Raw genomic sequence first — 25235 nt, 5'->3', positions numbered from 1 at the left:
TTTAGATGGGTCTAGATAGATTTTTTTAAGAGACTTTGAAATCCACTCCATATTTACCAAGCAGAAGAGATGCATATATGTGTTAACAGTCTTGGATATTATGTTTACAATACTGGCTATTCAAGCATTGATTTGAATATGTGGTGATGCTTTGGCTCTGTTTCGAGCCATTCAACAAGTCCAGTGTAGAATATGAGGCCAACTGCATTTGATCACACATGATTAAAGAAAGGGATATGGAAAATTAAGCCAGTCTGACAATTGATTCTTTCATATCCATGATTTCTAGATCAAATAATACAACAAAACTAAGAAGACTTTGCCATTACAGTGTAATTCCAGCATTTTATTTGTTACAAAAAGTAATGAGTTTTGTGTGCCAATTTGATGCATCATTTATGGAATGAATTTCATATGAGAATGAAACCTTCTTTTACACATTCCCTTCTCATTATTATGAAGATAACTGAACCATCAGACGGTTCATGCAGTGGAACTCGGATTGGATTGAATGGCTTGGTGTCATTTATTTTAAAGAAACAAAGTCTAAGTTATTCATTTTCTGTAAAGGGAATATGTACTATATGCAAGCCCTGAAGATCATGTTTTGAAATTGATATGAGAAGACTCGCCTTTTATCAGCACATAACTAAGAATGTATCTCATGCTTTTTATACCTTGTTTTAATTGGGTAGAAAAGGGAGTTATTTTCTTTGCGTTAGAATAATTAGTTTTACATTCTGTACTATAATTATTACTGCAACAGTATTTGCCTGACCTCAACTCTATTTTTTAAACATGCTTAGACTTGTAATTCTAGATATTACTTGACTGTAAAAGCTGAGGGATGTTTGCTCTTAAATGACCTTCATTAACCTCAGATAGCATTAGGGATTAAACTATTGCATATGTTGTCGGACCTTTGGAAATTGATTGGTCATTGAACATTGATATTGGTCATATCAACAAATTCTGGAAATTTTGTCTCCAACTTTCACCTTTTCCCCACGTGAGATCTTTATAGTGCTGCGGATTTCCCTGAAACGGGTCATTATAGCCCAAAATGTCTCAAATATTCAAGCTCATTTTAACTGTCTGAACTTGGAACGTTGGAAACCGGGTTTTCGGCCACAAAGCAAAGATTATGAAATTATGTCTGTAATAAATGGTGTAAACAAATATTGTTCTGATACTTTCAAGTGTCATAAAGTTATGTTCTTATGTAAAGTTCTTTTACATAATAAAGTCATTAGATTTAAAAGCTATTAAAGTCTAAAGTGCGAATCTCTGTGAATTTTTTTTTTCTTCAATGTTTTTGCTCACCAAGGCTGCATTTATTTGATCAAAAATACAGTAAAATATTAACATTGTAAAATAATATAATTTAAAATAACTTTTCTATGTGAATTTAAGCTGAATTTTCAGCATCATTCCTCCAGTCTTCAGTCACATGATCTTTCAGAAAGCATTCTAATATGCTGATTTGAAACATTTCTAATTTTTTCAGTGTTGAGTACAGTTATGCTGATTAATATTTTTGATGAAACCGTGATATATTCTTTTCATGATTCTTAGATGAATAGAACGTTCAAAAGCACAGCATTTTTTTTCTTCTATTTTTGTAACAATGTTAATCTTTAACACCACTTTTGATCAATTTAATGCATTCTTGCTGAATAAAAGTTTTAATTTCTTTGAACAATGGGTTTTCTTAAGAAAAACATTTGTGTTCTTCCATTTGCACCACTTTAATCTGTTTCCACTGTCATAGAAAACCTGGATAATAGCTCAGCTTTCATTATCAATATTTCATTGGCAAGAAATTTCTTTTTGAAATCGTTTTGCAGTAATAAAAACGTCTGAAAAAATATGTATTGGTCAAAATGGTAGCCAGTCTAATTTCACTGTCAATGTTGCTTTTAACTAAATTATTCTTGAAAACGTTTGGTGTAACTTGGTTTGGTTTTGTATCCCGTTTTAATAAATCAGAAGAAAATAATTCATAAATGCACAAACTTACAGTAACTAGGCAAAAACTTTTTTTCATACAGAAACGGTCAATGAAAATCACATACAATTTGTTTACACGTTGAAAGCGGTGCAAAAGACTGTCCAACATTGTTGATTTGATTGAAGTTGTGAAAGTTTGCCAAACTTGTGACATCCAATAGCCAGAATGTAATGAACTGTCCACGAGTACTGCTGTCATTATGTGCTCTTATGTCAGCGTGTCTTCACTTCTGATGTACTCTCCAATATCAGCCTGATGGAAAACCACAATGGACATGGGGTCGACCTTCCGACACTCCTGTGTGGTCTTCGCTGCGACCCCAAAGCCCTGAAATGAGACCAAGACAGTGAGTGCATACAAAGGTCACTGAATACTTCTCTTAACATGACAACAGTTGTTTCATCTTGAGGATTTTCAAACAAAAATGTCTCACCAGCGGTACATCAGACATTGAATACACCACCACTCCTTGGTACTGCGACGTGTTTTCTGTGATTCTCCCCAGACCGGATTTCATGATGTGATTTCCATACAGGAACGACTGCTCTGATCCAGGCTTCACCCACACCTTAAACTACAGAGGCATACATGAAGCAGATTACATTATGAACTGAGACATACTACGTATATGAACCAGGATTATTATCGTTAACTAAAACTATTAAACATTACTGTTAATTTAAATAAAGCTGAAATAAAATAAAATATATAAATATCCGTTGAAAAACTTGGTAACACTTTACAATAAAGTTGTTCCAAACCTGAATGAGTTTCTCTCTTCTGTTGAACACAAAAGAAGATATTTTAAATAATGTTGGTAACCAGACAGTTGACGGCACCCATTTACTTCTATAGTAGGAAAAAAAATACTATGGAAGTCAATGGGTGCCGTCAACTGTCTGGTTACCAACATTATTTAAAATATATTCTTTTGTGTTCAACAGAAGAGAGAAACTCTTACACCCTTGACAACTTGAGTGTGAGTAAATTACAACAGAATTTTCCTTTTAGGGTGAGCTATCCCTTTAATAAATGCTGTAGATTGTGGAAGTATTGTCCATTGTTAGTTCATGTTAAAGGAGAACTCCGGTCAATTTTAACATTGAGCTCATATTTTTGTACATTTGGAGTGCTGTCAGTACAGAGAACAACGACAAAAATTGGTGTTGCCTACACCGTGTTATCCTCTTTTAAAAAATTTGCACCCTGTTGACTTCAATGGGGCAAGTTTTAAACCTGCTTTTAGCCTCTTAACATCCTTGATGTGTCATTACAAGTGCACAGCCAATGTGAGTGATTCCTTCAGAGTGAACACGGGTGAATCTGACTGCAGTAGATGTGAAAGATATGAATAAAAATGAAGTTAATTCGGCCAGCGCACATACCTGTATTTACATCCTTTTTTTGGTCGAAGTCCATAGTAGTCGATTGTCGAGTTCGAATTAACTTCATTTTTATTCATATCTTTCACATCTACTGCAGTCAGATTCACCCGTGTTCACTCTGAAGGAATCACTCACATTGGCTGTGCACTTGTAATGACACATCAAGGATGTTAAGAGGCTAAAAGCAGGTTTAAAACTTGCCCCATTGAAGTCAACAGGGTGCAAATTTTAAAAAGAGGATAACACGGTGTAGGCAACACCAATTTTTGTCGTTGTTCTCTGTACTGACAGCACTCCAAATGTACAAAAATATGAGCTCAATGTTAAAATTGACCGGAGTTCTCCTTTAACTAATGTAGTTGACTAATACTAACAAATTGAAACTTATTGTAAAGAGATACCAAAAACTTGAACGAAAATTAGAAATGTTGCCTTGGTAATAAACTTATGGTTTGAGTTGAAGCACTAAAATTATTACCTGGAAATAAATAAAAGTTAAAAACTAAGGAGCTGTTTACACAACACCACTTTCAACTAAAAAATTTAAACTTTTTATGCGTTTTGGCTGTTCATTTACGTTTTGGGGGCCTGAAAACGCAAACTTTTGAAAATGGGTTTCAAAGTGCAAGCTTTTGAAAACAGTACCGTTATCGTCTCTGTGTAAACTACAAAAACGTCATGCGCATGTTTATTATGTGTTCAGTCTATAGACGCATAGTGTTACTTTACAAAGTGACATCGCCAACTACTGGCCTGACATGCATAATACAGCGTTTTAAGTTGTTTTCGGGAATCAGTATGAACGGATCATCTTGACAACGTTGACGTCTGTTTGCAAAAACCGCGAAGGAAAAATGTTTCCATTTTTAGTACATAGTTGTTGTGTAAACGTACCCTAAAACTAAAATAAACCAAAATAGCAGTTTAAAAAAAAAACCTGATAAAATGACAAAAGCACATAGTGAAATTACTACAAATTAAACTAAAATGAACATGAGAACTAATCATATAAAAATAATAGCGAATTCAAAATATTAATACAACTAAAATAACAATAGTGCTTATATGAAGCTTCAAAGCAACTTCATAGTAATAACGAGGATAATAACAGTGTTATTAATAATGTAGTTGTATTAAAGGGGACATATCATGCTTTTAAATCGTTCCTTTTTACATATAAATCATACATTTGTAGTCTATATAAAGTGGAACTGCAATGCTTGGGTCTGAATTCCTCATTATTATAGCTCCACAGGCCCCTTTTCTACCCCTTTTCTGATGTGCGTCTGAGAGCAACTCGTTTTGGTGCGGTCTCTTTAAATACAATTGATACACTTCATACCCCGCCCCCTCTCCAGGATGCAGAGGTGACACTCGGTTCAACTCCACCCCGTTCGGCCATTTTTGTAGTTTGATAGCAGAGATACGATTATCTAGCGGCACAGAAACTTTTTATTCACACGTTATTAACAAAATGTCAACAACGGAAGACTTGTCCAGTCAGCCTTACATGTTCGAGCCAGAGTCGGAGCCGGAGCGAGATGAAAATGAAGACGACGAACCTGCAGAACAACGTCTTCATATGGATGTATCCAGGGTGCGATTTGTGAAAAAAACAGAGGGGGGGATGTTTTGAGAATTTTATTCATAGAAATAGACCATGAGAACACGAACTTCATCGCTGCATTTGCAGGAATTGTACAATCTTTTTTCTTATTAACTCATGAAGTCAGGGTAGGGGGGTTCGGGGGCATGCTCCCCCGAGAAAATTTTGATTTCTCTGACCTACATATGTGCAATTTAAGACTTTTGAAGGCCAAAAAAATATAAGAAATAGCTTTAAAACCTTGTCATTAGATTATTTGTCAATACCTGCTCCTCATCTTCATATTTCTTATTCTCTCAGTCTTCTTATCCTGGCCTATTTCTTCCCCTCCTAAAGCTGAACTTTGACTGAGTCTTTTCATTTTCGTCTGTGTCAGTGACGAAAGTAAACATAGGCTCGACTGATATTTATTCGTTTTATGAATCATTTTCTGACAAGTTAATTTACTCAAGGCTACCAGGAAAGCAGGATTGCCATTAGGAACCTTCTGAAAGCTTTGGAATCTGAAAACGTCTGTTTTTAAATGTTAAAACTAATTTTAAATAATACAAATTATAGACTACGTTTACCGCAGTTGGTGTAATTGGCAGACGTTCCCTTAAGCATCGTGCGCTGTGGAAAGGCGTCAAAGCATTCTCACAATTATGCAGCATTATAATGCACGAATGATTTTGAATGAATATTTCATGTCGATATACAATGGTCACATAGCCTAATGTTAAAACTAATTTTGCTATTGATGTCTTTGTTAGATTACAGACCCTATAGAACAAATGTCCGTCTGGGTTTTGAATTGAATATGTTCACATCGTCATAAACTTAGCCTATCTGTTAGTTTTCTTTTCAAACAACAAAAGTGTTAAGTTGTTACGGCGTCCAGTCATCTTTGTCAAGACGTTTTTCTTTATTAAATGCATCATAGATCGCGGTTAAGCCATTTTTGTTATAACATAAAAAGGGCGCTGCTAGTTAAAATCCGATTTAAGCAAAAAAGAAAATTACTAGCTGGGCGCTAGCGTGACGTAACTGAAGAGACGAATGTTCTTATTAATATTATTACGAGAGAGTTTTAATTGTTTTTGACGTTTAATTGTTTAACGTTAATGTTGTTAAACGAAAACTGTATTATCAAAAACATTTGTATTTACCTGGATCTGACTGAGCTCCGCCCATAGACTGTCCGCCCCTGTCAGGGCCCCTTGATGTCATGTGCCCCTGGGCAAGTGACCAGTTGCCCTAATGGTTAATCAGGCCCTGCATGAAGTAGCCTAACGCAATATTTTTACTATAATAGCTTATCTTTCCCCACACATATGAACTATGATCACGCACAACGAAAAAAAAAAAACATGTAAGAATGAACCACGATTGATTGCAAAGTTAAACCATCACACATCACAGTATAAACTGTTTTACTGTTGCTGTTAAAGTAATAACGTTAACTTTACATCGTGATGCTGAGCTACAGTAAAATGATAGAAAAGACATCTATGCATTATCTGTGTTATTATCGCCTCATTCGCGCGAACTGGACGCGGCGCCTGCACCGCGCTAAACGCCTCATTCGCGCCGCAGGACCACTAGACGCACGTAAACGCGTCTTTACATTTACTTAACATTGAAATCACTCGCGCGCGCCAGACGCTAAAGAGTGTGTGAGTAATCAAAAAACATTTTCTTTAGCTTTATTTATTTTGTTTTAATTTCGCTTAGCCTCAACTGAGTGAAACACCGTAGGCCTATAACTTCGGCCATTCTCCGTGGTGTGACTGGGACACTAACTCTGCTTGTTATCATAGAAACAGATAATCAGACTGTGATGTTTATTCCCGCTTCAGTAATACTAAACACTACACATTAATTACTGTGAATATGCCTTCCTTTCGACACAGCTCCACTGCCCAACGGACCTGCAACCGTCTCGCAAGTGTTGATAGGCTATTACTCGTGAGGTGTAACCGATCAGATAGCGCCGTGGGCGGGACATTGAGCAACAGGGAGGCTGCGGCAGCTATATATCAGAGCCAGCCAAAGTAGCATTTTAAAATAAAATTTACTTTAATCAAACCACGGATCCGTGATCAGTTTTGTGATCCATCTCGCCACTAGTGTAGTAGCACTGATCACTTTGAGGGGGGGGGGTACATTTATCCCCACCGGGGATAAAAATAATTAAGCAGAGGCAGGGATACATTGACCAGAAAGGGGGAAATCCCACACATCCCCCCCGGCAAATCGCACCCTGGATGTATCGCAATGGTGTGTTACTGTATTTATACATGAAACTTTGGTCTTCCGACCTTTTACCACCGTGTCGATTTATTTTGATTAATATGTGCGAGGGAGAGAGAGCAAGACTAGTTTGGAGACGGTGTCTTGTTTACATTTTCGCCTGGCTGCGAAGAGAGAGAGAGTGCGTGCGCGCGACCGGGTCTCTCTATCTCTGCTCGTTCTTTCAGTTAAACATGCGCCCTGTCACAAGCGCGGCAGTTCATCTACATTAGACGGTGTAATGAAGCGTGTGGGTTACTACATCCAACAACCGAACATTTTAACTTACCCTCTCGTAACTTCTGCATCTTTTAGCTTGGACTACAAAATTGCAGCGAGAAATAAAAATGGCGGATTGCTCGAAGTGTTGGGCTGGAAGTCAATGTCCTTATTTGGCAGTTCCGCTGCAAATACTGTGACGTAATAGTTCACAAAACGTCATAGACAACAGAAAAATCGGAACAGGTTGAAAAATAAGGCCAAACCAGAATATAAAGATATCAACGAAGCACCTGAAGAGAATAATTTAAACTTTTCTGTACTTATAAACACTCCAAATATACAACAAAATGCATTTAAGGGCTAAAAAAGTGGATTTAGCATGATATGTCCCCTTTAAGTAATAATGTAATGTAATGTTACAAAATACATAATGTTTACCTTAGCATATGGTGCGAGGAAATCGAGAGCTGTGATGTGCAGACGGAACTTCTGCGTCTTTGTGAACTTCCCAAAACATGTGCCAACTGATACCAGTTTATCTCGGGAGATATTTGTAGCCAACTTCAGGATTTTTTCACTAGAATGGAAAAGATGTCAATAAAGATTACTGCTCAATCTCAATCACATTCATATTTACATTATTGCTACAATAAAGACCCCATAAGTGTAAAACTGGACTTCTGTGGTTTTTATTCAAGTTAAGTCACCTTTACTTATGTAGCGCTTCATACAATACAGATTGTTTCAAGGCAGCTTCACAGTAATAAACGGGAAAATAGCAAACTTCATCAAATGAGAAATTCAAATTCTGCTATAAAGCAGTTCTACAAAGACAAAATTACACTATTCAGCTCAAGTCAGTTGTAACTGTACACTTGAAGGTTGATGACATAAAATTATTGCAGCCATATGCATTAAAAACACTTGTTTTGGCACCAAAATAATGATTACTGGTCTTGCCCAAAGCAAACTTTCTTTTTAAAAAGGAATAGGCTTTATGCCCAGCTCCACTACTTCCTGAACTTCAGCCAGCTCCTTTGTTTCCTGTCTGCCATTATTGGACAAACTGATTAATCCAGGTGTGTCTGATTATTGTTACTGAGGTCAGGCACACCTGGATTAATCAGTTTGTCCAATAATGGCAGACAGGAAACAAAGGAGCTGGCTGAAGTTCAGGAAGTAGTGGAGCTGGGCATAAAGCCTATTGGAAATTTCACTGGGACATTTTTATGGCGATCACATTTAAATTCACATTTAACAGATAATAGACATTGACAACCTTACCTCATATAATATACTCGATCATTGTGAAGTCTGAAACAGTAAGTCCCGTCAGGCCGATCAATAAGAAGTTTGATGTTCTCCCCAATGCTAGAAACACAAACAAATTGGGAATACTTCATTTAATTTTTAAAACTTTAATTTAATATTTAATTAAAAAACTTCCAAGTCTAATTTAAAATAGTTGTGGGGCTCTATGGTGCAACATATAGACAACATTTCAAAATTAATGATATTAATAAAATAAAAGCAGTAAATAATATTAAAATACCATGTAAATCATATCAATGTAAAACACTGCAAAACATAATACAAATAACAGTAAAAAAACATTAACAACACATCATAAACAATACACCCATTATATAAAATCCTCACAACAACAATATTTCCTAATATATGCATGATTAAGTAAATAAACGATACATCTAAAAGTGTAGAATATGGTACCATGTATACACATGACATGATCACACAATCTGGCTACACTTTAGATCCCTGCTTTAAATGAATCTTAACGAAACATGTCACTTACTATTTAGAGAGTTTCTCAAACATTGTTTTTGTCTCTTCGTCTGTTAAAGGACGCATGATGAAGTGAATAATTAGTTTTTCTTAAAGAGGCTAAAAAAACCCTGCTGCTCCTACAGACACTACGCAAAAGCCACGTGGGTTCTGTCCGTCGCACAGTTGTGACGTCGTGTCTTTTAAATAAAGTTTTTTGTTGAGTTTTGAATCAACAACACTTCCCATCATGGCTACCGTAGACGTGGAGGATGAGAGTATCCTGGTCTCGGTCTTTAAAGACAGCTTTTCTGAGAACTGGAGAGAGAATCCGGACTTCGCGGCGTATCTGTCGCAGTTGTGCTCGTGCGGTGTGGATGAGTTAACCCGGGAGCCGGAGCGTCTGTCTGAAGAGCGGGCTCAGATCCTGCAGCAGACCCGCGAGCTGGCCTTCACCAACTACAAGACGTTCATCAGGACCGCGGACTGCACACAGCACATCTACACTGACTTCAGCACTGTGGAGAACTGTCTCTCGAAACTCTTGCACAAACTGCCCAGCTTTACTGAGAGATGCAGGTCTGTACTTTACTCTCCCTGTCAGGAAGGATGATTGACAGACTGATAGATTTGTTAGACAGGCTCTCTCTCTCTCTCTCTCTCTCTCTCTCTCTCTCTCTCTCTCTCTCTCTCTCTATGAAATTCCATTGAATAGAAAGATCTGGTAACTTAACTGGGATAATTTGTATTTATTATTTAACAAACATACACATTTAAACCTAATATTTTAAATATAACAATGTACTACTACTTTCAAATAGTCACAAAACATGTCCATATTTGATCTATTTTCATATTAATGTACACTACTACCATTCAAAAGTTTGGGGCCAGTAAGATTTTAATATTTTTTTAAGAAGTCTCTTATGCTCACCAAGACAGCATTTGATAAAAAAAAAAAAGTAGTATTGTGAAATATTATTTTAAAAAAACGTTTTGCTATTTAATGTATTTTAAAATGTAATTTATTCCTGTGATGCAAAGCTGAATTTTCAGCATCATTACTCCAGTCTTCAGTGTCACATGATCCTTCAGAAATCATTCTAATATGCTCAAGAAACATTTCTTATTATTATCAATGTTGAAATCAGTTGTTCTGCTTTATATTTTTGTTGAAATGATCATTTTTTCCCAGGATTCAGTGATGAATTGAAAGTTGAAAAGAACAGTGCACTTTTGATCAAATGAATGCATCCTTGCTGTATAAAAGTTATTTTGAACGGTAGTTTACATGCATGTTAAGCTTTAAATAAATATACATCAATAACTCAATGAAAGTTATCATTTGATGTTTATATTATTTTTAGATTAGTCCCATGAGAAAAAAATGCAATACAACAGCAGGAGGCAAACGCATTAGAGTACACTATAAAACAGAAATGCTTGCTGTAACTGGTTTCTGTTTTCTCTTATTTATTTGCAGAGGTTTTATTAAGGAGGCTGAGGAGATCAGCATCAGCAGGCGTATGAACAGCCTGACACTGAATCGACACACTGAGATCTTGGAGATTCTGGAGATCCCTCAGCTGATGGACACCTGCGTTCGTAACGGATACTACGAGGAGGCGCTGGAGCTGGCCGCTTATGTGAAGAGACTGGAGAAAAAGCATTCATCGCTTCCTGTCATTCAGGTACATGTGATACTGTACTGCACCATTAATTGAAGATGTTTCTTCGTTCTTCACTTTATTTTCTGGAAAATAAGTCGCACCTGACAATAAACAAACATTAGAAACACTATCATGTATTTTAGTTCTGCTCGTTCCACAACAAATCCTTTTAATTGAATGGTGTTCAGAACAGTAATGAAAAAAAAGTATAAACCAACATAAATTATATTTACCAACATCTATTATTATTCTATTGGGCTCACTTCGTCTCTCATTCTGCACAAATCTAAATGTGTGTGCTTTACACATGTTTTGCGTGCTTGAAGTTAAAGTCAGAATGAAACGGAAGTCGCTAAAGTCTTTTATCTCTTATTGTGATGTATATCTGAGTGAAACGTAAGTGAAATGTAGGGCAGATTCATTGGCTCATTAGATGGATGTGGTTTTCTATTGGTCGATCTCATGTGAGTGACAGGTTGTCCCGCCTTTGTGCCAGTAAACGTGTCATCAGAGAAGAGATGTCACTGCAAGAGGGAGGGGAGGTTATTTTGATTAAAGATGATGTACACGGGTAAATTATTCATCATAAATAACGCAATATTCCATTAAAAATAAGAATTGTGATTTTTGATTTAAAGGTGCATTGTGTAAAATTTAGGAGGATATGTTGACAGAAACGCAATATCATATACATAACTATTTTTTCAGTGGTGTATAAAGACATACTTAATGAACTGTTATGTTTTTATTACTTTAGAATGAGCCATTTCTATCTACATACACCACGGGTCTTTTACATTGAAATGCGCCAACATGTTTCTACGGTAGTTCTAAACGAACAAATGCGTTTCGTCACTATGTTGTTCTTCGTGCAAAGAAGCAAGCTAAAGTCGGAGAATAAAACTCTGACACAATGATGAACAAGTAACAATAATATTCACAATAACATATTGTTTTACTGAATAATTAAGTAAACTTAATTTCTTAAAGGACAAGTTCGGTATTTTACACTTAAAGCCCTGTTTACAGATCGTTTCTGATGAAATAGAACGGTTAAGATTAAAATTTGGTCACATGCTGCTGTCCCGAGAATTTTAGGTTTATTTCGCTTTCCCCCCCACCTACAGAATGGCAGCCTATGGGCACTGGAACAATCCTTCATAAAACGCATGAAACTTTCGTTTACAAAGACATGAAACTCACCGAGTGGTCAGGGGTGTCCACTGATATGCTCACACAAAAATCGCTGCAAAAGATGCTTTCCAACAGGTGTTTTACCATTCGTTGTAAAACTGTGGACCTATTTTTCCAAACGTCTCACACCCGTAGATTCTTCCGTTGAGAGCTTGAATAATAAACACTCCAGCCCAGTTCGTGGCGATAATGCACCTTTGCCAATTGCAAGCAAACCACTGGCATTTCACTGAATACACAGAAGAAGCAGAAGAAGAAGCGGCGGAGTAATACCGTACTGCACACAGCCCATCCAATTCAAGTCAATGGAGTTGGACAAAAACTACGATAAAACCTGTTGGAAAGCATCTTTTGCAGCGATTTTTGTGTGAGCATATCAGTGAACACCCCTGACCACTCGGTGAGTTTCACGTCTTTGTAATCGAAAGTTTAATGCGTTTTAGGAAGGATTGTTCCAGTGCCCATAGGCTGCCATTCTGTAGGTGGGGGGGAGAAGCGAAATAAACCTAAAATTCTCGGGACAGCAGCATGTGTCCACATTTTTATCTCAACCATTCTATTTCATCAGAAACGATCTGTAAACAGGGCTTTAACTGTAAAATACCGAACTTGTCCTTTAATTTATCTTTGTAAAGAAACCTCATTGCTTAACTGGCTACTTTCTGCTGTCTCAGACGACTACATCTTTTCCTGTCGGCCACCGTAACTTCTGTTGGTTGCAATTCGCAACCTCACCACTAGATGCTGCTAAAAAATTACACAGTGCACCTTTAAAGGAACACGCTGACTTTTTCAGTAGCACCTCAATGCAGTCCACAAGATCCAGGGGGTGGGGTTAGGGATCAGGGGGTGGAGATGGGTAGGTTTAGGAATAGGCTTGTTCGACTTGAACCGGCGCTGCACAGACCGATCGGTTTATGACATCAAAGTACCGCGACAGCAATTCAAAAGCATAAGGAGCCGTCTGCTCTCTATTCACTATCGCGGTATTTTGATGTCATTCACCCATCGGTTTGTGCAGCGCCGGTTCAAGTCGTACAAGCCTTATATGTATGGTGGGAGGAGTTGGATCTGGATCCAAATCCTCCCCCTGAATTTCGTGTTCTGCAGTGAGGACCATCTCGACTTTTTGGGACTTTAGCTTATTCACCGTATCCCCCAGAGTTAGATTAGTCCATACATACCCTTTTCATCTCCGTGCGTGCCGTAACTCTGTCTGACGCACCCACCGCTAGCCTAGCTTAGCACAAAGACTGGAGGTAAACAGCTCCAGCTAGCATACTGCTCCCAATAAGTGACAAAATAACACCAACATTTTCCTATTTACATGTTGTGATTTGTATAATCACAGCTTGTACAAATAACAAGATCACATGAGACACAGCCATCTTCTAACCGTATACATACTGGGAACTATATTCTCAGAAGGCGAAGCACTGCTACTTCTGCGGAGTGATTTGTTCGCAGCAGCTGAGAAGCCCCGTGGTGAGGAGCAGAGAGTTCGCTCAGAGTTGGAGTAAATCACTCCGCAGAAGTAGCAGTGCTTCGCCTTCTGAGAATATGGTTCCCACTATGTATACGGTTAGAATATGGCTGTGTCTCATGTGACCTTGTTATTTGTACACGCTGTGACTATACAAATCACAACATGTAAATAGGAAAATGATTTTGTCACTTATTGGGAGCAGTATGCTAGCTGGAGCCGTTTACCTCCAGTCTTTGTGCTAAGCTAGGCTAGCGGTGGGTGCGTCAGACAGACATACAGCACGCACGGATATGAAAAGGGTATGTATGGATTCATCTAACTCTGGGGGATACAGTGAATAAGCTAAAGTCCCAAAAAGTTGGCGTGTTCCTTTAATGGTGACTTTAATTGCTTTAGAAAAGTTGTTTTTGAATACAAGTCACAGCAAGTTTCAGATGATAAAAAGTGACTTAAATTCCTGAAAGTACAGTATACTGTTATTTTGTTTTGAAAGTACTAACACTTAGGTTTTCACCTGGTGGACTGTAAAAACAACATAAATATTTATATTAAATAATGTTCCTGTTTGTCTTCTTTTAGGGAATTGTGCACGAGGTTCGATTGTCAGCTCAACTCATGCTGAACCAACTTCTTCAACAGCTGCGGAGCAATTCACAGCTCCCGGTGTGTCTGCGCGTGATCGGCTACTTGCGCAGAATGGACGTTTTTACCGAAGCCGAGCTGCGCGTCAAATTCCTGCAAGCCCGTGGAAGTTGGCTGCGATCCATTCTCACCGCAATCCCAGATGAAGACCCGTACTTCCACATTACAAAGACCATCGAAACCTGCCGCGTGCATCTCTTCGATATTATCACCCAGTATCGTGCCATCTTCTCCGACGAGGATCCGTTGCTGCCGCCCGGAGATCAAGCTTTGAATGAGAGCGCCATCTTTCACGGTTGGGTGGTGCAGCAGGCGGCCCAGTTTTTGGAGACCCTCGATCGGGACCTCCAGCGTGGGGTGGGAAGCCGCTTGGATTCTCTACTTGGCCAGTGCATGTACTTCGGCCTTTCATTTAGCCGGGTCGGGGCGGATTTCCGTGGCCAACTCGCTCCCATATTTCAGCAGGTTGCCATGGACACGTTCCGGAAAGCTATTCAGGAAGCGGCGGACAAGTTCCAAGAGGATATGAACTCGTACACGCTGATTTCTTACCCGTCGATACTTGGAAGCACCATTCCGCCAGCGGTCCCGAGCACCCAGCCGGGCACTCTTCAGCCCCCCATGGCCTTGCTGGATTTCCCACCTCTGGCCTGCTTCCTCAATAATGTCCTGACAGCCTTCAATGACTTAAGACTGTGCTGCCCTATTGGACTCGCACAGGAAGTTAGCAGATGCGTTGAGGAAGCCCTTATCAAGGTACACAGGGACATATGGGATGTTAATTATTATACTACAATAAGCTATTTAAATATATACGTCCTTTTTGTTCACCAAGTTGAATTTATTTGATCAAAAATACAGTGTAGATGGTAATCTTGTGAAATATCATCACAATTTAAAATGGCTTCTTTCTATTTGAAATTGATTAATTTTTATTTTAAAAAGTCATTTATTCCTGTGATGCAAAGCTGAATTTTCAGCATCATTACTTCAGTCTTCAGTGTCACATGATCCTTCAGAAATCATTCTAATATTCTGATTTGCTGCTCAAGAAATGTTTCTTCTTATTATCAATGTTGAAAACAGTCAAACTGCTTAATTTTTTTGATTATTTTTCAGGATTCTTTGAAATATTTACTTGAAATATAAAAATCTTTTGTTACTTCATGAATGTCTTTACTGTCAATTTTGATCAATTTAATGCATCTTTGCTGAATAGGAGTATTAATAAAAAATAAAAAAAAATCTTACTGACGAACCCCAAAACAGTAGTGTAGATTGACTGACTGAATTCAAATGAAAGGAAAAAAGTTTAGACATATTTGCTTGGCTTCCTTGTACAACTATTCTCCTGTTTTGACGTAAATCCAATCTAACAGCGTTATTCGTTTCTCATCAGGTGACCAAGCTGATCCTGGTTTTCCATCGAGCCGAGGAATCTGCCTTCAGTAGCCGTGAACGGGAGTTATTTGTTCAGTTCTGCTGTGCATTTGCTGAGGACATGGTGCCTTTCTTGAACCGATGTCTTCAAGTTCTCTTTCCTCCAGCCCAGCTTTCACTCATTCTAGGTAAATATCCACTGGATAAAATCAAGCACCAGCCAACATTTTTCTCACATTACAAAAATAAAACATGATGTTGACTTAAAATGTATTTTGTATTTGCATTGTAGGTGTCCCTCCAACCCAGGTTTACAAGTATGGCAGTCTAGGCTGCATCAGTGTGAACACGGTTCTGGAGCCGCTGGAGTTTGTTCTGCCCCAGAAGGAGCCTGTGCCCGCTGTCATGGATCTCTGCACTGATCTGAGCAGCCTGACCACAGCCGAATCCGATCCCTCGACTGCAGTCAAACCCGAAACAACTCTAGAAGAAAAGCCTGTCTTTTCAGAACAAGAAAAGCCTGTGTCAGCATCTGATCCTCGTCTTTATCAAAAAGAGAACATTTCTGCTGAAGTGGTCACTACAGAGCAAAACGACCCGACCCCAGAGCCCGAACTGACCGTTGATGTGCAAGACTTACCAGATGATTCATCCACAACAGTTAGTAATGTTGAGGAGATGCTGTCGGAATAAAAAGCAACAATTGCTGTGTAGTGTGTGATGAGTGTTAGGTGTCCTAAAAAATGAAGCTTGGTTTTGATAGCAAATAACCATCTGGACATACATACACCAGGGTGTTTGTTTGCAATTTTATTGGCAACTTTATTTTGGTGAAGGTAATAATGTAATATATTATGTAATTAAATATAATATTTAAATTGAGGAAATATGTCGATTGAATCGCAAGTTTTTTGACTTAACAGTGGTCCCAAAAAGTATTTTGACACTTAAGTCGCGCTTAAAATGTCTGAACGTCATTGCATTGTAATAAATGCCTTTTGCTTTTATGGTTTTATTTGAAAAAAATTATAGCGCAAGCACTTTAAGCAAAACATTTGACATGAAATATCGTTCAAAATGAAGACAAAATGAATTGTGTAATTTTCTGTTTATTTGTGGTAAGTGGAACATTCTCTGCTTTCTGCTAAGACACATGTTTGAATTTGATAATTTGAGACTTCACACACCCATGTGTGATTCATTGACTAACATCATTGCAAAAAAACATATAATTATCTGTGAATAACTATATATATATAGTATATCTGTGAATAACTATATATATATATATATAAAACCTAGTTATCTGTGAAAAGCTTGTGCACTATTTGCCTACAGATGCAACATTAAGTTTAACTTAAGTGTTCAAAAACATTTTGGGTCTTATGTATGTGCTTGTAATTTACTAGGTTGACCTCTTTTGTATGTTTTTTTGTTTACCAGGGTGTTTAGGGGGGAAAGGTTTAATAAAATAAAAAGATTCAGGCGTTTCTGATATTTGGATATTCATTAGAACAAAGCGAAGGTGGGTTTTTTTTCACCCCACCAAATCCCTATGAAACAGCAGTTTACATTGAATTGCTGTTTGTCTTTGCAAAGAATTGGACTTTTTTTTTTTAAATCAAGATAAGAAAAGCAAGTTATTAATGGCCGGTTTCACAGACAAGGCTTAAGCCTAGTCCCAGACTTAAATGTATGTTTGAGCTGTTTTAACTGAAAGCAACTTGCATTGACATGCCTTAAAATATATCAGTCTCATTATATTCATTATATCAAATATATTTTGTCTCAAGATGCACAACAGTAATGTTTATTTCTAAGGCATGTTTCTAAAAATAACTTAATGTCCTAATTGAACTAAGGCCTAATCCTGGCCCTGTCTGTGAAACCAGGCCTGTGAAAAATCAGCACAAAATTAAGATTTCCATATCACAATTTGGGAACACATTACAATAAGGTCTTGTTTGTTAACATTAGTTAATCCATTAGCTAACATAAACTAACAATTATCAATATATTAACAAGAATCGATTAGTTCATGTGTTCACAGTGCATTAAATAACATTAACAAGTAAAACTGGATTTTAAAAATGTGTTCGTAAATGTTTAAATTACTATTGATGTTCAATGTTAGTTCATGTTAAATAATATAGCTAACTAATGTTAACAAATGAAACCTTATTTGTAAAGTGTAAACTGGTTTGAAGGTAGAATCTGGAAAATATTCTGTAACAGTAAAACTTAAAGTCCCCCTGTGGTGAAAATCAAGTTTTTAATGTAGTTTATGTCTATGTGGTGTTTTTAATATGATTTAAGACAAATTCATGTTAACACCATATCTGAGTAACCGCAGTGAACCAAAGACAGTCTCAAAAACGTGGTTTGAAATCATTAGTGTTTCTGACGTTACAAACTACGATGTAACCAATCCCGTCAACATAGGGGCGGGCTTTAGCATATCATTAACTGCTGCGAAGCAAGCGAGTCTCAAGAGAAGCCAGGTTATCCCGGGTACATTTAGCAATATAGCAGGTGAATTATGTATATAATGTATATTATGATGAACTATATGCCTTTCTCCACTGACGTTCTAAGATGTTCAAAGCATTTCTAAGGATGCTGATGAGATTGCAAACAACAGGAACATAGTTTGTGTAACATTAGCAACACATTACTAGCTGTTAGATAAAGTCAAGCAAAATTCACTCTTCCACTTCTTTCTAATCAGTTTCTGGTTCAAACATATATGGGTGAATTAAGCCAGTATTTCTCTTACCATTGTACAGCGTTTACTACAGTAAAGTTGACAGAGTGGATCAGGTATTCTGAGCTGGTGTGAGTGAGTGGAGGCAGAGAATAATTTGCGTATTCATGGATTCACTTATACTAAATGAAGCAAGGGTGTAGAGTTCCATTCAACCTATTAAAAGCAATGAAGATTTTTTTTTGTCATTTTGGTGATCAAAGATAAAAGGGATAAAAGTATTAACTACAGGGGGACTTTAAGGTTAAGAGAAAGATGAAACTGAGGATTCAGATAAATCAATATAAAACATTTTAATTAATTTTTTCTGAATTCAACGTTTCAGGCTTTCAGTCCAGATTCTGCAGGTAGTGTGAGAACACAATCACTTCTTAACAAATTTTTTGCGTGCTGCATTTGGATTTGTCCGTCGTCTTCCTCCTCCGCTCTGGGTGTCCCGCAGGTGTAAGCTTGCTGACTTGCTGTAGACATCGTGCTCAGAGAACGGCGAGCTGCCGGCCAGGTAATCTGGGTCAAACGCATCAGTCTTCTGCCGAGCTTTTTTAGACAACCTCTGCTGGGGGAAACGCTGATCTTCCACCAGGTGCGGGTTGCTGGCGTGTTTTCCTCCTTGAGGCAAAGGTAAAGAGTGCTGCGGAGGACCGGAGAAGAGACAAACCATACGTACATGTCACTAACATTAATTTATATGATACTGCTAATAATACAAAAATGATGAACCAAATTAACATGATGCATTTAGCTTATAAACAACATTGAATTTATCATCAAAACATTACTCACTCTCTTCCCCTTTGGATTCAGCACTTTGGGATTCCTGGAAAAATGCATCTGCATGGTGGTGTCCTCATTCACTGTGACAGCAACCTTCTTCAAGGTGTCGTGCCCACAATTTGGACAGAAAGATTTGTTCATATTTGTTGTTGTCCTGAAAAAAAAAAAAATGTATATGTAATTACAGTATCCATGTTACACACATCACATATTATTATAAATGTGTAATTAATGCTGCTACAAAATGGTTATTTTCCGAGGTGAATCCATCACTCACTTGAAGCAGGCATGACAGCGCAAAATGTAATTCCTGGTATTTTTAATGAGCATGCCATTAACAGACAGCACATGCAGTCCAATCTGAATCAGAACATTCTGTAAGGAAAACAAGATGATTTTGTTGTGACAAAATAATAGACATAACTTGTATAAAATAGATTGAATACATTTCTATTGTTACATATTTTTTTAAGTTTGTCCGTATTACAGTGTAATGTAATTATACATTTAAGTAATATTAATTAACTATGGCCCGGTTTCACAGACAGGGCTTAGATTAATTCAGAATTAGGCCTTAGTTCAATTAGGACATTTGATAGTGTGCATCTTGAGACAAAACAATAGCACTGACAGATATGTATAGATATTACTATAGGGTTAAGATTAAGGTTTGGTATAGGTTTAGCTGTATAACTTATATTTATTACTTTAGTAACTTAATGTAACATGTAACAGGGACAACATAAAATAACATGTTACCATTTCTACTATTAAATAACACATGTAGCTGTAAAACAAATAACTTTTAAACCTTTTATAACAACTCCAAAACTGACCACATTGGCTTAAAGTATGTGCATGATTAGTGAGTACACATTGTTATGATGAAAAATAAGGATAACACTTTTACAATAAGGTCCCATAAGTTAATGCTTTAAATAACATTAACTAAGAGTAATGCATTTGTTACAGTATTTATTAATCTGTTAACACTAGTTAAAAAACACAACTGTTGACTGTTGGATCACGTTTGCTCAGGTCAGGTTTGCTCATTAGGGATAGTCATTCTAGGTGTATATGACATTCTTCTTTCAGACGAATACAATCGGAGTTATATTAAAGGGGTCATATGATATGGTTTCTTGTTTTCCTTTTCCTTTTTTATGTAGCTGTTAGTGCAAGTATAAGATCTGCAGAGTTACAAAGCTCAAAGTGTCAAACCTAAAGAGATATTCTTTATAAAAGTTAAGGCTCAGCCACACCTTCCTAAAACGCTTCGTTCAAACACGCCCCCACAAATATACGTCAGTATGTGGGGGCAGAGTTTCATTACACCACCCTAATGTATACGCAAAGAAAGAAGGCGTAACTTTTATTCTCGCTGTGTTATTGTTGCCGCCATGTCGTAGAGATGCTGTGTTTTTCGTTGCGAAAGCCAAACTACTTAGTTTGGCCTTCCAAAAAAGGACACAATTAGAAAACAGTAGGGCAAATCCATCTTTGCAGGTACAGTCTGGTGCTTCTGACTCACAGATACAGCCTGTAAGTATGTTTTCATATTTTAAGAATTTGCTCATTCAAACACGAGTTCACACGCTTAACTGTTTTTGGGCCAATGTACTGGATCGCTGGGCAATCAGAGCACATCGCAAGTCGACTTATGCCAAAAGAGTGACACTTGACAATGTATGATGTAAAATTCTCGTTTTAGACTTCTAATTCGTGACTGGTGTTTTGTTTTGCTCTATCCTCTGCACTTCCGCGTTCGTCATTACATTGTGCGTCAAGTTCAAGGGTTACTCTTTCGCTGTAAACTGATGTGTACGGCCGTCTGCCGGAAGCTAGTTATTTTAGTCGATAAAGTTTTAAATATGGACATTTTTCTTACACGAAAAATCACACATCGCTTCACTTCAGAAGGCCTTTATTAACCCCACCAGGGCCACGTGGAGCAATTTTATAATGGATAGATGCACTTTTATTATGGATGGATGCATTTTGATGGACTTCAAAAAATACAGAGCCATTCACTGCCATTATAAAGCTTGGCCCCAGACATTTTTTAATATAACTCTGATTGTATTCGTCTGAAAGAAGAATGTCATATACACCTAGGATGGCTTGAGGGTGAGTACATCAGGGGATAATTTTCATTTTGGGGTGAATTATCCCTTTAAATTATATACAGATACAACTTTTGCTTTTAATAGTGTTAAATGTTGAAATTAGCATTAACTAAGATTAATAAATGCTGCAGAAGTGTTTTCATCGTTAGATTATGTTCCAACTATAGTAGTTAATGTTAACAAATGGAACCTTATTGTAAAGAATGCTTGTTTCATAATCTAGTAACTTTCTTAGCTTTTTATCTGCTGATGTAAACAAGGCCCATGGTTGAGAAAATATAATATTATAAAATTTGTGAAAAAGTTTTAAATTATTATTTCCAATGTCTAATGAATGACCACAAATACCTGCATGGCAAAGTCAGTGGTCATGCAGCCCACTTTGACATCTGCTGAGGGTACCCAGTTTCCAGCATCCATCTGGACTCGCTTTATGTTGCTGGGAGTAATCCAACCGCCACCATCCTCATCTTCTTCCTCCTCCTCCTCCGCATCATAATCATCATCATTGCTTTGTTCTCCTTCTTCCTCATGTTGGTCTCCTTTAGTCCCATCGTGTTCTTCAGATTCAGCTGCGCGACAGTCAGCGGACAGATCAACAGACTCTAGTTTGTTTGTAACTGTGATTGCGTCAGCCGCCTACGGAGAAGGAAAGAAAGAAGGAAAATACTTAAGTTCAAAATATTTAATTGTCTAACTTGATTGTGGCAGTGGTTTAGATGTTGTCTGTTTCCTCACCAGCATTTCCAGTATATCAGCCTCAATGCTGGGCAGAGGATTCCTCCAAAAATGAAAGCTGTTGAATTGTGAACTATCAGGGTCTCGTGGCTCATTAGCAGTAGCTGATCTTTGGACAACTGTTCCTGGTTTACCTGATGACTTTTTTTGGAAAAAAAGCTTAAATTAATAGGTGGATAGGCGCCCCCCAATTTTAGGTAGATCTGCATTATTAATACACATTGTCAACCAGTGAGGCATTTCACCGGTTTGCTTTTTTCTTTTAAGGGTTAGTTCAGGTTTCTGAACCAGCCATAGGCAGCAATGTCATTGCAACATTCAAGGCCCAGAAAAGGTAGTAAAAATGTCGTTAAAATAGTCCATGTGACTACAGTGGTTCAACCTTAATGTTATGAAATGCAGCAGTGCAGCGCTTCCGGATTCTATGTCAGAACGCCGGCTCATTATTGGCTAGCTCCTGCGTCAACAGCGTCGGCCAATAATGAGTCGGCTTTCTGACGTATACTATGTGATCAACGTAGCGTTTACTACGTGATCAACATAGCAGACTGCCATGGAGAGAAGAGATTGTTGCATGAAGTGGTTATTTTTGTTTGGTTTTATTGCGCACAAAAAGTATTCTCATCACTTCATAACATTAAGGTTGAAGCACTGTATTCACATGGACTATTTCAACGATGTCTTTACTACCTTTCTGGGGCCTTGAAAGTTGCAATAACGTTGCTCCCTATGGCTGGTTCAGAAACCTCTCAGATTTCCTCAAAAACATCTGAAAATATTTTTGGAAATGGGCGTGTAAAGCTGTGGAAAAGTGGGAGTGTAAAGGGTAGGAAGAGTAGAGACAACAACCAATAAAACACAGATCTGCAACACACTCATTACAGACAAATATTCAAATATGAGCAAAGAAAAATACAAGAGTTGGGGGCAATCTATTTTAAAAATATAACCCTATATGACAACAAACTCACAAAAATATTATCATTAGAGACTACTAAACAACTATAAACTACAAATCACACATCAGATTAGAAAAGAAAGAATAAAGGCAGTTACTTTTTCATCCATTCTTTTTAAAAATGTTGATTTACATCATTTTATTTTGAGTATCAGAATAATTAATCGTGTCATTGCGCTGATGCCACTGTATGAGTGTCCACATATGTATATTTCATTTGAAGAAAACATAAGATGAAATATGTGCGCATACTCAATGCTGGTTCCTGTTTGGGGCACTACAGTATATGAAAAACGTCTATACAAACTTGAAACATGCCTGCTCCGGTCTGGATATGAACTGTAATGCGCATTGCTAAACTCATCGCACTGTTCCGTGCAGAAACCACTCTCATGTGTGTTCTGTGTGTTGTTGCATATTAAAATGTTGTTATGGTCATAATTTCCATGTGTTGGTAGTCAAACTCCACCTCTGACAGCATCGCGGGGTAAATGCAAACAACACTTTTGCGTTACTGTACTAAGGAAACACTTACGACTCTGAAGTCTGAATGACAACAAAGCAAAGTTGAACAGGCAGAGCAGTTGTGCACGAACAGCGCTGAAAAGATCTTTTGAATGACGTGACATTTTAATTCTCTAGTGTATGTGATCTCATTCATTATACAGCACAGTGATTGGATTAATAGAGTTCATTCTCATGAATAATGTGGAGAAAAGCTCAGAAACTGATGACATAGATGTGTACTCTCCAGCAACGGCACACCTAACTTTATGACATTGGATCAACTTTGCTTTTTAAAGAACAAAATAGCTCAGAAAAATGAAAAAATAACCAATTTTCCCATAATAATAAACATGAATGCTATCGTTGTTTTCATTTATATGCAACCTGTACATACTGTATCTGTTAACATCTCAAACAAATGTGTTTTAGGGTTTCATGACCCTGTATCTAAATCAAAATGGAATAAGCCTGGGAAATTAATTTCAATGACATTATTCAAATATAGATTGCATTTGCAAGTAATGGCTTACTTTTGATGGTAGATGGAAACCAGCAATGCCAACAGGAGTCTCTGGATGTCTTTGTGTACTGCAAATTTCAACCTGAAAAACGAATAAAACAGAGTCTTAAACCAGAACGAATGTGAATGCATGTGAATTCAAATCTGAATTAAACATCAGTACCTTTTTCTCAGGTTCTTTCTTCAAATGGTCAGTTCCTACGTTCTCAGTTTCCAGTTGATAAGTCAGAGCCAAGACCTTGATGTCTGTTGCTGAAAGACTGGGATAGTCTCCAGTCTTTTTAGCAAATTCTGTCACTGTGATATAATAAGTAAATAAAAAAATAATATGCATAAATCACCAACCATAACACATCTCCAGCACCCAAATAAAGACTTTTAAAGTAAGATGCATCAACAATGGTAAAAATTGTTATTACCAAATCTTATGTTCTCTGGAAATGGTTCTTTGAAATTGAGCTTGTATGGCAAAAAAGCCAAGCTCCTTTTAGTTGGTTTATCCCGAATTTCATCAACAACATCCTTCGAGGTATAAATGTTCCTTCCAATTTCCTAAAACAAAGTAAAACACAAACAAACATGTGACAACGGATAAAATGCATGCTTTTATTTTGGGTCTGGTATGCATTATACACGCAGGAGCACATACACACACAAACAAACAAACAAACAAAAAGTAACATATAAACAAATTATGTGAATACATTGTATCACTTATAAACTTAATGCATTAATAAGTTGTCCAACCGGGAGGTGTCAGGCTGTCAGCATTCTCCATGGTGCTGAATGATTGAATTTATTGATGCGCCATGGCAAATTGTACTCCCAAAACATTTTAAAATACACTAATGTACAACTGTGGAACACTGTGGAAAAACGTCGCATTACCATGATATTTTCTGTTAGTGTGTCACAATCGTGCCTACATACAATGCGTCAATTATTTATTCTAAATTATAGTAACTTACACATACTGCACCAGCACGCACATATCAGTTTCGTCATTTATCCGGTGTCAAACTGACATTTATGGACAGCAGTATTAAAATAGTTAAAAAGAGAAGCCAACTTTATCAACCATAACTCACGTGCAGAGAAGCCCTTTTAATAAAAGCGCCAGTATCTGCCACAACATGCTCCACCATGATCGCCTCCATCTTGACAGTATGGGTGAAGAAGCGTGCGCACTGCGCAGC

At 37.4% G+C, this 25235-nt stretch overlaps 3 protein-coding genes across 3 annotated transcripts; 1 reads left to right on the top strand and 2 right to left on the bottom strand.

The window, feature by feature from the left end:
- Nucleotides 1-327: 327 nt before the first annotated feature.
- nip7 (NIP7 nucleolar pre-rRNA processing protein) lies at nt 328-9468 on the bottom strand. Its single transcript, XM_079874616.1, has 5 exons — nt 9312-9468; nt 8780-8866; nt 7934-8072; nt 2445-2585; nt 328-2338 (listed from the first exon to the last, which is right to left on the bottom strand). The coding sequence occupies exons 1-5, from the start codon at nt 9365-9367 to the stop codon at nt 2219-2221; spliced, it is 543 nt and encodes a 180-aa protein (XP_079730742.1). The 5' UTR covers nt 9368-9468; the 3' UTR covers nt 328-2218.
- Nucleotides 9469-9530: 62 nt separating this feature from the next.
- Nucleotides 9531-16485, top strand: cog8 (component of oligomeric golgi complex 8; the record flags this gene model as incomplete). Its single annotated transcript, XM_079874613.1, has 5 exons — nt 9531-9859; nt 10764-10971; nt 14210-15028; nt 15672-15840; nt 15945-16485. The coding sequence occupies 5 exons, from the start codon at nt 9531-9533 to the stop codon at nt 16343-16345; spliced, it is 1926 nt and encodes a 641-aa protein (XP_079730739.1). The 3' UTR covers nt 16346-16485.
- Nucleotides 16486-18694: 2209 nt separating this feature from the next.
- Nucleotides 18695-25231, bottom strand: nob1 (NIN1 (RPN12) binding protein 1 homolog). The gene is made up of 9 exons (XM_079874614.1): nt 25128-25231; nt 24459-24591; nt 24203-24336; nt 24050-24121; nt 22055-22195; nt 21665-21955; nt 19468-19565; nt 19200-19344; nt 18695-19047 (listed from the first exon to the last, which is right to left on the bottom strand). The coding sequence occupies exons 1-9, from the start codon at nt 25194-25196 to the stop codon at nt 18781-18783; spliced, it is 1350 nt and encodes a 449-aa protein (XP_079730740.1). The 5' UTR covers nt 25197-25231; the 3' UTR covers nt 18695-18780.
- Nucleotides 25232-25235: the final 4 nt, after the last annotated feature.

The sequence above is a fragment of the Squalius cephalus genome (assembly GCF_949319135.1).
Source record: "Squalius cephalus genome assembly, chromosome: 6".
Classification (NCBI taxonomy): Eukaryota; Metazoa; Chordata; class Actinopteri; order Cypriniformes; family Leuciscidae; genus Squalius; species Squalius cephalus.
Note: the sequence above shows the minus strand (reverse complement) of the source record. Positions and strands in the feature narration are given on the sequence as shown.